Source organism: Primulina eburnea, chromosome 8 (genome assembly GCF_022965805.1).
Source record: "Primulina eburnea isolate SZY01 chromosome 8, ASM2296580v1, whole genome shotgun sequence".
In the NCBI taxonomy this organism is placed as follows: Eukaryota; Viridiplantae; Streptophyta; class Magnoliopsida; order Lamiales; family Gesneriaceae; genus Primulina; species Primulina eburnea.
In genome coordinates this window covers 9,440,429-9,456,574 of record NC_133108.1, presented here as the reverse complement: position 1 = coordinate 9,456,574, position 16,146 = coordinate 9,440,429, and the positions used below count along the sequence as shown (strand labels likewise).

The 16,146-nt window shown below is 34.0% G+C and overlaps 2 protein-coding genes across 2 annotated transcripts; both read left to right on the top strand.

Moving 5' to 3' along the window:
- Positions 1-6,768: 6,768 nt before the first annotated feature.
- On the top strand, positions 6,769-14,712 carry LOC140838986 (uncharacterized). Its single transcript, XM_073205615.1, has 4 exons — positions 6,769-7,171; positions 14,123-14,332; positions 14,408-14,500; positions 14,578-14,712. The coding sequence occupies exons 2-4, from the start codon at positions 14,162-14,164 to the stop codon at positions 14,710-14,712; spliced, it is 399 nt and encodes a 132-aa protein (XP_073061716.1). The 5' UTR covers positions 6,769-7,171; positions 14,123-14,161.
- On the top strand, positions 8,198-13,436 carry LOC140838987 (uncharacterized). Its single transcript, XM_073205616.1, has 4 exons — positions 8,198-10,216; positions 12,074-12,516; positions 12,608-12,713; positions 12,804-13,436. Exons 1-4 carry the CDS (start codon positions 8,198-8,200, stop codon positions 13,434-13,436), a joined length of 3,201 nt encoding a protein of 1,066 aa, XP_073061717.1.
- Positions 14,713-16,146: the final 1,434 nt, after the last annotated feature.

The window sequence follows — 16,146 nt, the reverse complement described above, 5'->3', positions numbered from 1 at the left end:
ACTCAGTCGATTATATATACATGGATCAAATCCTTAGACGACCACACTTCGCTTAACATCATCTTTCAAGGATCAAAGCTATTTTCACTGATAAGACGATCTCGAAATTCCTTGAGTACTTAGAGTTCAACACAAAGAAAAGTAGCACACGCTTCATAGCTAATATCTGATCTTTTGAAGATCATCTTGTGCTACTGATTCTTACACTCTTCACAATCTTTACATCACTTATACTTTTATCAGGAAGAGTTTGTAATCTGAAAAGAGTCTTTTCAGAACTTTGTTTATCACATTATTTGTGAGTTGAGTAACTAAGAGTTTCAGTAGGCTGAGGTGTAAGTCATTCTGAAGTGGGTGTGTACAAGAGTTGTACTGTAATTTCCAAAGTCTTTTAGTTATACCTTCTGGAAACAGAAGAAGGGGAGACGTAGAAGATTTTATCTTCGAACTTCCATAAACAACTGCTGCCTACTATTTTTATTGTCTTTCAATTACCTCATCAGATTGTTTCCGCACGTTCTATTGTAATCTAGGTGAAGGTATACGTACAAGATAAACTACTATCTCTAACAGGATTTTAGTACCTCATCAGAAGAGAAAGAAAAACGAGTAGAGTTTATTCACCCCCCTCTAAACTCAACTTCGATCCTCAACAACTCATTACCATGATTTTAATCTACCAAACAAAAGTCAATATCATAATAATATTTAGCACAAAATAGGGTAATTCCACCACACAACCACAACAATTTCAATATTTTTTTATGTATTATATTGGGTACATGAATTGAGAATTTGAGCGTAAATATTTAGAGAAACCACTAGTATAACAATGCAAATTCATGCCTCAATTTTAATGGGTAAGAGTTGAGAAACCAATTTTTTACCATGATTTTAGTCCACCTAACACAACAATTTCAGTATACAACCACAACAATTTAAGTATATTCCGTACTCTATTGTGTACATAAATTGAGAATGTGAGCATATATTCTGAGAGGAACTACTAACAAAAAATGCAAACTCATGTCTCGATTTAATGAAGTAAGAGTTGGGAAATCAACTCTTTACCATGATTTTAATCCACCTAACACAAGTCGGTAGCATAATAACTTCTAGCACAAAATAGGTTAATTCAAGCATACAATCACAATAATTTCAGTATATTTCATACTCTATTGAGCATATAAATTGGGAATTTGAGCATATATTCCAAGGAGAACTACTAGCATAAAAAAGCAAACTCATATCTCAATTTATTGAGTAAGAGTTAGGAAACCAACTACTTACAATGATTTTAATCTACCTAACAAAAGTTGATATCATAATAATACTCATCACAAAATAGGTTAATTTCATCACACAAACACAACAATTTTAGTATATTTCGTACTCTATTAGATACATAAATTGAGAATTTGAGCACATATTCCGAGGGGGACCACTAGCATAAAAAAGTAAACTCATATATCAATTTATCGAGTAAGAGTTGGGAAACCAATTCCTTACCATGATTTTAATCTACCTAACAAAAGTCAATATCATAATAATATTCAGCACAAAATAGGGTAATTTCACCATACAACCAAAACAATTTCAGTATATTTCATATTATATTATGTACATAAATTGAGAATTTGAGCATAAATTTCGAGGGAAACCACTAACATAAAAATGCAAACTCGTGTCTCAATTTAATGAGTAAGAGTTGAGAAACAACTCATTACCATGATTTTAAGCTATTTAACAAAAGTAAATATCACAATAATATTCAGAACAAAATAAGTTGATTCAAGTATACAATCACAACAATTTCAGTATATTTCGTACTCTATTGGGTACATAAAGTGAAACTTTGAGCATATATTACAAGGGGAACCAGTAGCATAAAAAAGCAAACTCGTGTCTCAGTCTATTGATTAAGATTTGGGAAGCCAACTCATTATCATGATTTTAATCTACCGAACAAAAGTCAATATCATAATAATATTTAGCACAAAATAGGGTAATTCCACCATACAACCAAAACAATTTCAATATATTTTTGTATTATATTGGGTACATGAATTGAGAATTTGAGCATAAATTTTTAGAGAAACCACTAGCATAATAATGCAAATTCATGCCTCAATTTTAATGGGTAAGAGTTGAGAAACCAACTTTTTACCATGATTTTAGTCCACATAACACAAGTCAATAGCACAATAATTTCCGGCACAAAATAGGGTAACTCCAGCATACAACCACAACAATTTCAGTGTATTTCGTATTATATTGGGTACATAAATTAAACATTTTGACATAAATTCTGAGGGAAAACGCTAACATAAAAATGAAAACTCGTGTCTCAATTTAATGAGCAAGGGTTGAGAAATCAACTCTTTACCATGATTTTACTCTACCTAACATGAGAATTTGAGCATAATTGCATAAATATGTAGAGAACATTTTGTTGTCTTATCACTAACTCATGTGGATATTTGATGAGTAAGAGTTGAGAAATGAATTTATTACCGTGATTTTGGTCTACAAAATACAAGACCATATAAAAGACACAAAATATAATAATTCAGGCATAATATCTCGAAAATATGGTATAATTTGGTTACAAATGAGAATAAAACATGAGAATTTGAGCATAAATATATAGCGAACCGTTCATAGTAGCCTAATATCTCGACAGATTTTAATTAGCGACAGTTTAATAAACCGTCGCTAACGGCAGGTTCATGAGTTCCGTCGCTAATTGTAGCGACATTTAATTCATGATTTCCGTCACTAATATTTTCAATAAAAAATAATTTTAATAATTTAATAAATCTAAAAAAACTTACAATTTGAATAGGCTAACAATATTAATTATCTTAACTAACACTTATCAATTTGCGACGGTGTTTGGTTAAATCGTCGCTATTAGCGACGGAAACAAAAACCCGTCGCAATTTTAAACTTAGCGACGGTGTTACATACAACCGTGGCTATATTTAAATAGCGACGGGTTTTCTTAAACCGTCGCTAATTACGAATTTTTTATATTACGAAATTTGTAAATAAACGAGTAGGGAGTGTAAAATAAAGTTTTTGATGTGTCAGGGAGTGCAGCTAAAAAAATTCTGACCTAGGGACTGAACACAAGTTTCACTTTCTGAATGAGGATTTTTCTCCAATTGTTCCAAACTCAATAATAGTGTATATGAATAGAAAAAATGTTAAGTATTAATAAAAGTTGTGAAAAATTATAAATAACAACATTGACATTTTTCATCACTAAATTTTGTAATTATCATTAATAATAGATTTATGTTTTTTTACCATTGTAAAAATATTAATATTCATGCGATGTTTTTTTATTTAATTATAGATATAGATATAAATTAATAATATCAAGTTGATTTGATCTTACTTTTTAGATATAAATATTGATATAGATATAGACATAGATATATATTAATAATAAAAGTTGATTTGATTTTACATGTAATCCTATAAAATTATACAAAAATTTTAATTTTACCAAGTGTTATAGATATTGTTACTTGTAGTAATAAATGTTAAGGATAATTCAATATGTTTATAATGGTAAAAGCAACATTGACATATTATTGATGATAATTATAAAATTTTAGTAGTAAAAACAATGTCAATGCTATTAATATTAGTTCTATTAATATTAGTGTCGTCGTCAGTAGCAGAGCCACATGCATCTATACCCAGATTTTAGCCTAGGTGGCTCAATTTTTTAAAAAACAAATTATATGTAAATTTTGTATAATTTTGGAATAATATGATATTAGTTCAAGTAGATCAATTTAAAATATTAAAAGATTTTTAGAGTCTAAAATTCTAGCCCGGACAAAACTATATTTCTAATTCCTTCACTGGTCGTCGTTGATTTGGTTTTACATGTATGTTCTTCTCATTTTGTGAATTTTACAAGTATATTAATCTTCTTTAGTATTTTCCAAGTTATGTGAATGAAGGGTCATGTGGACTTTTCACAACTGTATTCTTCATCCACAAAATATAAATTGTAGCATTTCATAGTGAACTTCCCGTAAATAATAATAATAATAATAATAATAATAATAATAATAATAATAATAATAATAATAATAATAATAATAATAATAATAATAATAATAATAATAAGTTTTGATTATTGTATTTAACTGCGAAATATGTTTTGGTTTTTAATGAAGAAAATACTTAAATCAATGTTCTAAAATTCTTGAAGTGTGACAAAACATTAAATTTAAGCTTAAGAGAATTTAGTATGAGATTAATCATAAAAAAATGTTTCCTTTTTACTGTAATTTGATCATATAAAATCAATCAATTTAAGAATATATATCATGCAAATTTAAGAACACGTGTATAAATCTTAGATTTTTTTTAATATGAAGAGTATCAAATAAAGAATATTTTGGCACATTTATTTTAGTTAAAAAAATTATTTTATTAAATATTTAAAGCTTAATTTTTATCAAAAAATATTAAAATTTGACTCCTAGCTTTCTTAAACAAAAACTAGAAGTTAACTTAATTTTTATATATATATATATATATATATATATATATATATATATATATATATAAAACTAATGTTTAACATGGTCAACCAGAGGTTGACGGTAATGGTGTTCAAACTTCGGAAAAACCGAAAAAACCGAAAATTCAAACCAAAAAAACCGAACACCGAACTGCACCGAAAGTCGAGTTTTATAATTCAGATAAAATTTTAAAACCGAAGTTTATTTGATTCGATTTCGGATTATATATGTCAAAACCGAAAAAAACCCGAAATTTCATTATATTAATAAAAAAATAGATTTTTATTTATATTATATATTTTGATATGATATTTAGTGAATGAAAAACCATTTTAAACAATTTTTAGTTGATTGTTGTTTGTTTAATTAATTTAGACTTTGTATTTAAATATTTTACTAAGAAAACATGTACATATTATATTTTACAATATATTTATATTATTAATTTAAATAATTATACCAAAACCAAATTGACCGACCGAAATAACCAAACCGTTTTGGTAGAAAATCGAACCGAACGAAGAAAAATGGTTCGGATATCGGATTATATATTTCTAAAACCGAAAATCAAAATAAAAAATCGAAAATCGAACCTAATCGACCAATAAACATCCCTAATTGACTGATATTTCCAAGTTTTTGCCCCGAATCAAATTTTAGAATATTGCTTAAAAATTTTGAAAGCTCAAGCCCAACTCATCAATGGTGTTGGGCCACGCATTTTAGTTTTTTTTTTTAAGACAACAATCTGTGTAAGACACGTTATGTGATATTTTCAATATGTTAATTAATACTAATTGTGGTACACCCAATGAAGGGATGTAAATGAACCAAACGGTTTGCGAGCTATTCGAAGCTCGGCTCGATAAAAAGCTCGTTTGAGTTTATTAATCATATCAAACCAAGCCCAAGCTCGATTTTGAGCTCGAAAATTTAATCAAACCAAGCTCAAGCCTAAGGATATTCGGCTCGTGAGCTCGCAAACATGTTTGATAATAGGCTCGCGAGCTCGAGCTCGGCTCGTTTAGATGGCTCGTACTCGAGCTCGAGCTCAGCTCGTTTAGGTGGCTCGCAAACATGATTTTGGAATGTTCAATAATATACTTATTTATGTTTTTTTTTTTTTTTTTGCAGGTGGCTCGCAAACATGATTTTGGAATGTTCAATAATATACTTATTTATGTTTTTTTTTTTTGCTCTTATTTGTGCCGTTTTGGTTATTTATGAATGAATTTACATTTTTATGTATGATTTAAAATTATTTTATAGATATATTTAATTTTTAACAAGCTCGATTCAAACTCAAATTCGATCTCAATCTATGTTTATCGGGCTCGAAAACGAGACGAGCTCCAGTCAGGCTTGTTAAACATGTTAAACGAGCTATTAATTAATCAAGCTCGAGTCTGGCTTGATTAACATGCTAAACGAGCTTTTAACGAGCCGAGCTCGAGCCCGGCTTGATTAACATGCTAAACGAGCTTTTAACGAGCCGAACTCGAGCTCGAGCTCGAGCTTTTAACGAGCTCAGTAATTTCAATACAAACCAAGCTCGAGCCTGATAATAAAAGCTCGAATCGAGCTCGAGCTCGAGCCTCAAACAGTTTTAAACAAACCAAGCTCAAGCCTGATACTGTTTGGTTTGGTTTGGATCGTTTACATCCCTAACCCGATGCGTCTACGCAGAGCATATTTGTAAAATAAAAAAAAAACTATTATTTGAAGCTCGTATGAAAATTAATAAGCACAAAATCAAGAGTGATTTTGAATGAGATCTTTCTGCAGCCCCTCGGCTCCTTATGTATTTCCAATTTGATTTTTCATGTTTTAAAAGGAATAATAATTAAAACACGTAAAGCAGTTTATAACATTCAACTGCTTTACACAATTTACATGTACGATCATGGATAAAAGAGAAGGGGCTTGCAGTTTGGAAGAAGTAAAAATAATTATTAAAACTACTATTAAACTCAATAGTTATATTTACATCACATTTTTAAGGCAAAATTGGAAGAATAAAACAGTTGGTATAATGTACTTCACAAAATTTGTGGTCCAGTAAATCCAGCACCTCCACTATGTGAAAAATGAAATTTTACTTCGCCAGACGTTACTTCGGCAATAATAATTTACGAAGTAATACATTACCAATAACTTAGGTAATAACACAAGCGAAGTAAAATAATATATTTTACTTCGGATGTTTAAAAACACGGGCTTCACTATTTTTTATTATTATATTTTACTTCGGTATTTCAATGTTGATGAAGTAAAAAAGAAGAAAAATAAGTTAATGCCGAAGTAATAAGATGAACCGCGCTGAACATTTGGTGAGTGTTGACATTTTGCGACGGTTTTTGAACCGTCGCCGATTCGCCGATCTCGTCGGCGACGGTTGTTAAAAACTCTGTCGCTATTAGCGACGGTATTTCAAAAGCCGTCGCTATTAGCGACGGATTTTGTAAAAACCGTCGCTGAGTTATATCGATTATATTCATAGACGAGCTCATTAACGCGCCACATTTTCCACTCACCGCCATTCTCGCTTCGAACCGCCAACACCACCGCCGTTCAACTCACCGAGATAGAAGCAAAACACCACCACCACCACCACCACCACCGTAAGTCTAGTTATTCCGTCCCTGATTATCTTTTTTCCAATTAATCTGTGATTTGAAGTCTGTACTGGTTTTGATTTGGCATTCATGTTTTCACATACGTTTTCTGTAACAGTACCTACTTGCTTTAAGATTTATAATTTTATGTTACCTGCGGTGCGATAATTTTTAACCAGCTGAGTTGATTTTACATGCGTTGGTATTTGGCCTTTTTTTTGTTTGTTTTTATCAATTTTATTTTGGGTACGGTCTTGCTTTGAAATCTTTTCTTTATCTTATTGGCTATTGCCCCTCAACTGAAATGGTTATACGTTTCTGAGCTGAATCATAGTCATGTGCTTTGAATTTGTCCTGTAATATTTAAGGTTTTTAATGCAGTTACCTGTTATCACCATGATTATAATTGTTTTGTTGATTTGCAGTCACATATTACTTGATATAATAATATGCTACTTATCTGCTTCCGTGACATCCCATTGCAATGTTTTTCTACTATGACCATAAGTTTTTGTTGAATATTCATTTTTGAAGGGGATTAGCAAATGCTACCTAATTAGATTATTTGCTTTAAAGAACACTTCCTGTACCTGCTTCCCTTTGATTCCATCTTCTTTCATTTTTACTCTTACCAGATTTTTGGAACTTCAGCTTTTGGTGAAAAAATTGATTGCAAGTTTTAATATTCTGGTTGTTTGGATTTAGAAGCTATAAGAATGAACAAGTAGACTTTTAAAAGGAACCGAGCGGAATTCAAACTTTAGCAATTACCACATCTTTTCTCATTCTTACTTTTCCACTAAGCACTAAATTATCATTTTATTTCTTGTTAGTCATTGTCTCCGTCGATTTTTTTTTGTTTTTCTAACTTATATGCATCTGTGTAGTCTTCTTTTGTTTGTTAATCAATAGTCCTTTCGTTTTTTTTTTTGCGCTCAACAAATTAAATTGAAAATGACATTATTAAATGTAATATTTTCAGGTTTAGATCAAATTCATTGTTATATATTTCTGGTATTTTGCTGTATTGAAATGGATAAATCTTGGATTCACTCGGATGGAAGGTCAAAACAGTACGAGGAGGGTGTGGAACTGTTTATCAGAGGTTGTTTAGAGAATCCCCATATTGACCCCAATTTAATTCATTGCCCTTGTTGCAAATGTAAAAATCTTAAAAAAAGACCAGCTAAGTCCATTCGAGAGCATCTTTATTTCCATGGTTTTAGTCAAAATTATGTGAATTGGATTTGGCACGGTGAGTCTGCTGAAAGTGACAAAGTAAATTGGAGCACGAACAAGGAGCCAATTGGTAACTATCACGGACACTTTGAAACCACTAATATGTGTGAGGCAGCATATGATAACTATACAGAAAATCCAGAAGCGTTTATGGAATTTTTGGAGGAAGCAGAGAAACCTTTGTATAGTGGTTGTAAGCGTTACACAAAGTTGAGTGCAATTGTGAAACTATACAACACCAAAGCAAAGCATGGGACGAGTGACGCTCTATTTTCCGATCTACTAATGGATTTTGGGGATATGCTACCAGATAATCACAACCTGCCAACCAAAATGTATGATGTAAAAAAGACATTGAGTTGTTTGGCGTTGAGTCATGAAAAAATTCATGCTTGTTCCAATGATTGCATTCTTTATAGGAAGCAATATAAAGACTGCGTAAACTGCCCTAAATGTTGCTTGTCACGGTGGAAGCTAAACAAGAAGAACGTTGAGAAGAAAGGTGTTCCTGCAAAGGTGTTGTGGTATTTCCCTCCCATACCAAGATTTAAGCGCATGTTTAAATCTCTACATACCTCGAAAAATTTAACATGGCATGCAGAAACCACAGGAGTTCCCGGTCAGTTACGTCATCCAGCTGATTCACCATCTTGGAAGTTGGTGGATCATATGTGGCCCGACTTTGAAAGTGAACCAAGAAATCTTCGCCTTGCACTTGCAGCTGATGGCATTAATCCTTATAGCAACCTTAGTAGTCGGTACAGTTGCTGGCCAATTATGTTGGTCACCTACAATCTGCCTCCAAACATGTGTATGAAGAGAAAATTCATCATGCTAACTATGCTCATTTCAAGGCCTAAACAGCCAGGAAACGATATAGATGTCTATCTTGATGTGTTAGTTGAAGATTTGCAACAATTGTGGGATGGAGTTGATGGTGTCTATGATGCTTATCGTAGACAATTTTTCACTCTTAAAGCAGTCTTACTATGGACCATCAATGACTTTCCAGCCTATGGTAACCTTAGTGAATGCACTACACATGGTTATTATGCATGTCCAGTATGCAAAGAAGATACTTGTGCAAAGCATTTGGAAAATGGGAAGAAAATGTCATTTGTTGGTCATAGACGATTCCTACCACGGTTTCATCCATATCGGAGGCAAATGAAAGAGTTCGATGGTATGGAAGAACATGGAGAATCATCTACACCATTATCTGGGGTTGCTTTGTTTGACAAGCTTTCTGATATAAGGTGTGTTTTCGGAAAGAAGATTATTGTGAAAGGTAAAAAGAGAAAGAATGCAAAGGACAATAATTTGGAAGATAGTAAAGAAGAAAAAGATTTTGGATCAACAGATTTCAGAAAATGTTGGAAGAAAAAATCAATTTTTTTCAATCTTCCTTATTGGAAACACCTGCATGTTAGGCATTGTCTCGATGTGATGCACATAGAGAAAAATGTCTTCGAATCTCTCATTAATACTTTGATGAATGTTAAAGGAAAAACCAAGGACAATGTGGTAGCTAGGTTGGACATGGTTCAAATGGGAGTTAGGCCTGAATTGGCACCTAAATTTGGTGAAAAAAGAACATATCTTCCTCCTGCTGCATGCTCATTCACAAAAAAAGAAAAGTTACAAGTTTGTCAGTCGATAATGGATATAAAAGTCCCAGAAGGTTTCTCATCGAACCTGAAAAATCTTGTGTCCTTGTCTGAGTTGAAATTGATTGGCTTGAAATCTCATGATTGTCATGTTCTAATGCAGCATTTCCTTCCAATACTCATACGTGATGCATTACCAAAACATGTTAGATATGCCATTATAAGACTATGTGTGGGGCCCTTAGCTCCTAATCGTTATTACAATGCAATCAGATTAGGATTTAATTAATCACAGCGGAAAACGGGTTTAAAATTTCTTTACGACGAGCCCAAAATATCTCTTCTAGATTTATAATACTAAAAATAGTATTTAATCTCAAATCATAAAACATGCCCACACGAAATCAAAACCAATCATATACAAACAACTCATATCCTCGGGACATGCCCCGGTATATAGATACATATACATATATACTGGGAACAAGACATAAACAAAAACCTCAGCCGAAGCTGTGGCTTCCTCCAGAAGTGCCCTCTCTGGCCTCCTGATATCCTGGAGTACCTGCCATTGTCCACACACAAAGACAACAACAGCCCCCCTTGGGGGTGAGCAAAGCTCCGTATGGAACAACCAATCATATATACCACAGATATCTAAACAATGATATATGGTATGCAATGCATGTATGTCGTGGAGGTATCAGGTCAAATGCCCATCCACTGAGCACATGCCAGAATCAATCGAATCGCTATCAAATCAAATCAATGCTCGAGCTGGCACACCGGCCGATATGGGAATACACATATGATAGCGTCGACGAAGCGCCATCAATCCCACATCTCATATCCAATCATATGGGGCCACAATTGTCTATGCTTTACGGGTCATATAATACCCGCATAGCGATTGTGTTCACAAACCCCGGAATCCAATCCAATCATATCAGGGTATCCAAGGATAATAGCTCAACGTGCATGTCATGTATCGATGTATGCATAAAATGATGTGTGTTAACAAAACATTTATTTTGTACATCGATACTCAAATCTCAATGTCATGTATGCCACATCAAATCAACAAATAGGCATATAGACACGTATTCCAATCCAATCAATCAAATCAATCCAACATATATCATAAAATACAGATACCTGTCGTATGTTACCCGGTCGCAACATACCTCAATTCTTCGATTCCAATTGATGTAGCCCGAAGATATTGATATAACGCTTTATCTACATCAATTACATACTCATTTCAATCAATAACATACTCCAAAATCATTAATATGAGTTTCAAATATCATTTGAAACTTCAAAAATTCATATCAAATCAAAATCATATCATAATTTAATTCCGACTTCGAATACAAGTTTCCTGTCGGTTATTCTACTACATATCAGAAATTCAACTTCAAATACATGCTATTCCAGCATCCTGATATTTAAAGCTGCTGGAATCACAAGAAAATTACCTCAATCAGAAGCCCTCGACGCGACGATCACAAATATATAATTTGTTTCGCGTTTGGACAGCGTTTCGAAGTCGATTTGGAAGAAAGAAAATCGGAATCTCTCGTTCCTTCTCGAACTCTCTGAAAACAATTGACGAAAGAAAGAACGAAATTTCAATTCTTATCCTCATCTTAGTCGCGCTCGGGCGGTAGAATTCTCGCGCCCGAGTGCGAGAAGTTCTGCCCCCGGCCCTCAAATGCACCGCGCTCGAGCGGTTGCAAATTACCGCTCGGGCGCGGCAAGTTCTGTCCAAGAACATGCCTTCATATACCCTGGCGCTCGGGCGGTAATTTTCTACCGCCCGGGCGCCACTCGTACTGTACAAATGTTTTATTTTTGTACTATTTTTGGCGTCCGGCCTCCAATCGAGCTCTTACAACGTCAATTCATATCCAATATTCATTCTCAATTCCATTGTCACGATATACATCAAATACCTAATCCATGACAATTTCATTAATTATCGATAATCAACATAAGATTTACGATAATACGATACACGGTCCTTACACTATGCTTCTTCTTCAAAGATATTTGTTGCAAGGTGATAGATGTAGCCAAGTTAGATAAGCTGCAATCTGACTTGGTTGTTACACTCTACTTATTGGAGCAGTATTTCCCCCCTTCTTTCTTCGATGTCATGCTTCACTTAACAGTTCATCTTGTTCGAGAAGTTCGATTATGTGGACCAGTGTACTTCCGGTGGATGTACCCGTTCGAAAGATCCATGAAGGTGCTTAAGAGTTATGTAGGCAGTCGTAAACATCCTAAAGGTTGCATTGTGCAGAGATATTCAGCCAAAGAAGCAATTGAGTTTTGTTCGGAATACCTAAATGACCTTGATCCTATTGGGTTGCCTCAATCAAATCTTGATCCCAAATCAAACATTGTAGCCTGCAAAACACCAATTGTAGTGCCACAAGTTGACCTTCAACAAGCACATTTGACTGTGCTGGAAAATACAGAAGAAGTATCTCCATACGTTATGTAAGTGTATTGCATTATTCTATAATTCTGCACCCATGTGATTGTCAATATTTAATATCCAACACAAATTGCTATATAAATATTTCCACAGTGAACATAAATATTTCCTGAAGTCAATGTTTCCGAAAAAAGAGAAAGATGAAAGGTGGATACAAGATGCTCACAATAAGAAGTTCATTGACTGGTTTCGTGCAAAGGTTAGGTGGATAAATCTGCTTTATGCATTTTGCGGTGAACAGTTTGGAGCAAGTATTTTAATCACCCTATTCTAATTGTATAAATGTCAGGTGGATGCTGAAATAGATAGCTGCAATGGTGGAACGACATCAACATTGACATGGCTGGCTCATGGTCCACGTGGGAAAGTCATTAAGTATAGCAGTTACGTGATAAATGACAATTTATACCAAACAAAGGCACGGGATGATGAGAGAGTTTGCCAAAACAGTGGGGTTTCTCTAGTTGCTACCACCATGCTTGTCTGTAGTGCCAAAGATAAGAATCCCTTGATGACTGATGTGACTTTCTATGGAGTGATTGAAGAAATATGGGAGTTGGACTATCATCAATTTCAAGTTCTTCTTTTCAAGTGTGCGTGGGTTGCAAATGACAAAGGAGTTATCCACAATGATGAATGTGGATTCACCTTGGTCAATATGAACAAAATAGGGCACAAGAATGACTCATTTGTCCTTGCAAGTCAAGTCAATCAAGTCTTTTATATTGATGACCCATTACAAAAAGGGTGGTCAATTGTACTCCCTCTGCCAAATCGATGTTACGAGGGAGATGATGATGGTTGGACTAGTATTCCTGATTCTCGACCAATTGATGATGTTGATACTCATTGTATTCCGGCTCATGAAAGTTACTTTAGATCAGAAACTGAGGGTGGCTGGGAAACGAACAAGAAAAAATGATGTGTTTCACTTTCATGTCATGTTTTTTGTTATGCTATAAACATAACCTTATTGCTATTATTTATGTCATGTTTATTATTTATGTCAGGTTTCTACAAGTCATGTTTATTATTTATGTTATTATTGTTTGTGTTATTATTTATTTCATGTTTATACATGTCTTATTAGAATTATTGTTTATGTTATTTTAATGGTTAATGTTATTGTGTAGGTTTTAACATTTGTGTCATTAATGTAAATATGTAGAAAAAGGCTCAATGGGTCGTAAAAAAAAGGGCACAAATGCTACAGTTGAGATGATACAAGGAGTACATGATGATAAGCTAAAGGAAGTTACTAATGCAGAGCACCCTATACTTACTGATGAAGAAGAACATCTTGTAGATGTGCAGAGGAACAAGCGAGGCCCTACGTTGATGGGTAAACTAATTGCTACTGCCAGATGGGGGAAAAAGCAAAGATTGATTATGATGACATGGGGCGGCCAGCATACAATGCAAATGGAAGGGCTTTACAATCATACATTGGTTCTATTGCAAGAGCCATGGTGCCAATCAGTATAAAGTCATGGCCTGAAGTTCCAGAAACCATAAAACAAAAACTGTGGGAAGAGATTTCGGTAAGTACAAGCTTCAATTCGAATTTACAATCATACTTGCACCTCAAAATAATCTTTTTTGTTGCAGAATGTCTTTGAACTAGCGCCTGAAAGTCAGTATGCTGTGATGAATTCAGCATCTCAGAAGTGGAGAGATTTCAAAAACAAATTGACTAGTAGATTTGTTTGGCCGAACAAAGATAATCCTGAAAAGTTGATTTCTCCACCAAGTCAGTATCAACTTCCACTAGCGGATTGGAAAGAATTTGTGGATGCGAGACTGGATCCATCATGGGAGGTACTTTAATAATTGATATGTTTCCTCACGAATGTATTAAATTCAATACTTAACTGAGCCAACATAATGATGCAGGTTACTCATGAAAAACAAAAACAACGGACCATGCATTGTAAATATCACCACAGAATGTCTCGCAAGGGTTACATCGGATTGGAGGCTGAACTGGTAAGAAACAGAGCAATATGTTTGTAATTTTTAGCATGTTCTTCATGTTATTAAACATATGAGTTTTAAAATTGTAGCGGAACAAAAAATTGGTTGCTGAAGATGAGGAAGTTGATAGATCTGTGCTTTGGCGTAAAGCTCGAGAAGACAAATCCGGCAACATAACATGTTCGGAGACATCCGAAGTAGCTGAAAAAATTGTAAATGTTTAGTTTTATTCAATCGCCATATTGCCTAGATAAATAACACTGTAGATTGTGAATTGATTTGTCATGTCTCCAATTGTAGGATGAATTGTTGGAAAAGAAAGGCAAAGGAGAGTTCAAATCTTCTGGAATGAATGACGTGTTAACCGCTGCCTTAGGAAGCCAAGAACACTATGGAAGGGTTCGAGGTGTGGGAGGCGCTAGTTCAAAGACATTCTGCAACAAAAAAGATTATTTTGAGGTGCAAGTATGATTGTAAATTCGAATTGAAGCTTGTACTTACCGAAATCTCTTCCCACAGTTTTTGTTTTATGGTTTCTGGAACTTCAGGCCATGACTTTATACTGATTGGCACCATGGCTCTAGCAATAGAACCAATGTATGATTGTAAAGCCCTTCCATTTGCATTGTATGTTGGCCGCCCCATGTCATCATAATCAATCTTTGCTTTTTTCCCCCATCTGGCAGTAGCAATTAGTTTACCCATCAACGTAGGGCCTCGCTTGTTCCTCTGCACATCTACAGGATGTTCTTCTTCATCAGTAAGTATAGGGTGCTCTGCATTAGTAACTTCCTTTAGCTTATCATCATGTACTCCTTGTATCATCTCAACTGTAGCATTTGTGCCCTTTTTTTTACGACCCATTGAGCCTTTTTCTACATATTTACATTAATGACACAAATGTTAAAACCTACACAATAACATTAACCATTAAAATAACATAAACAATAATTCTAATAAGACATGTATAAACATGAAATAAATAATAACACAAACAATAATAACATAAATAATAAACATGACTTGTAGAAACCTGACATAAATAATAAACATGACATAAATAATAGCAATAATGTTATGTTTATAGCATAACAAAAAACATGACATGAAAGTGAAACACATCATTTTTTCTTGTTCGTTTCCCAGCCACCCTCAGTTTCTGATCTAAAGTAACTTTCATGAGCCGGAATACAATGAGTATCAACATCATCAATTGGTCGAGAATCAGGAATACTAGTCCAACCATCATCATCTCCCTCGTAACATCGATTTGGCACAGGGAGTACAATTGACCACCCTTTTTGTAATGGGTCATCAATATAAAAGACTTGATTGACTTGACTTGCAAGGACAAATGAGTCATTCTTGTGCCCTATTTTGTTCATATTGACCAAGGTGAATCCACATTCATCATTTTTGATAACTCCTTTGTCATTTGCAACCCACGCACACTTGAAAAGAGGAACTTGAAATTGATGATAGTCCAACTCCCATATTTCTTCAATCACTCCATAGAAAGTCACATCAGTCATCAAGGGATTCTTATCTTTGGCACTACAGACAAGCATGGTGTTAGCAACTAGAGAAACCCCACTGTTTTGGCAAACTCTCTCATCATCCCGTGCCTTTGTTTGGTATAAATTGCCATTTATCACGTA

Bases quoted from the DNA above. Each gene is read 5' to 3' on its own strand.
- LOC140838986 (XM_073205615.1), top strand. From the start codon at position 14,162: ATGAATTCAGCATCTCAGAAGTGGAGAGATTTCAAAAACAAATTGACT. The intron at 14,333-14,407 runs GTACTTTAATAA...ATAATGATGCAG, and splicing joins GACTGGATCCATCATGGGAG to GTTACTCATGAAAAACAAAA. The intron at 14,501-14,577 runs GTAAGAAACAGA...TTAAAATTGTAG, and splicing joins TCGGATTGGAGGCTGAACTG to CGGAACAAAAAATTGGTTGC.
- LOC140838987 (XM_073205616.1), top strand. From the start codon at position 8,198: ATGGATAAATCTTGGATTCACTCGGATGGAAGGTCAAAACAGTACGAG. The intron at 10,217-12,073 runs GTTAGATATGCC...ATTTGTTGCAAG, and splicing joins GTGATGCATTACCAAAACAT to GTGATAGATGTAGCCAAGTT. The intron at 12,714-12,803 runs GTTAGGTGGATA...TATAAATGTCAG, and splicing joins TTGACTGGTTTCGTGCAAAG to GTGGATGCTGAAATAGATAG.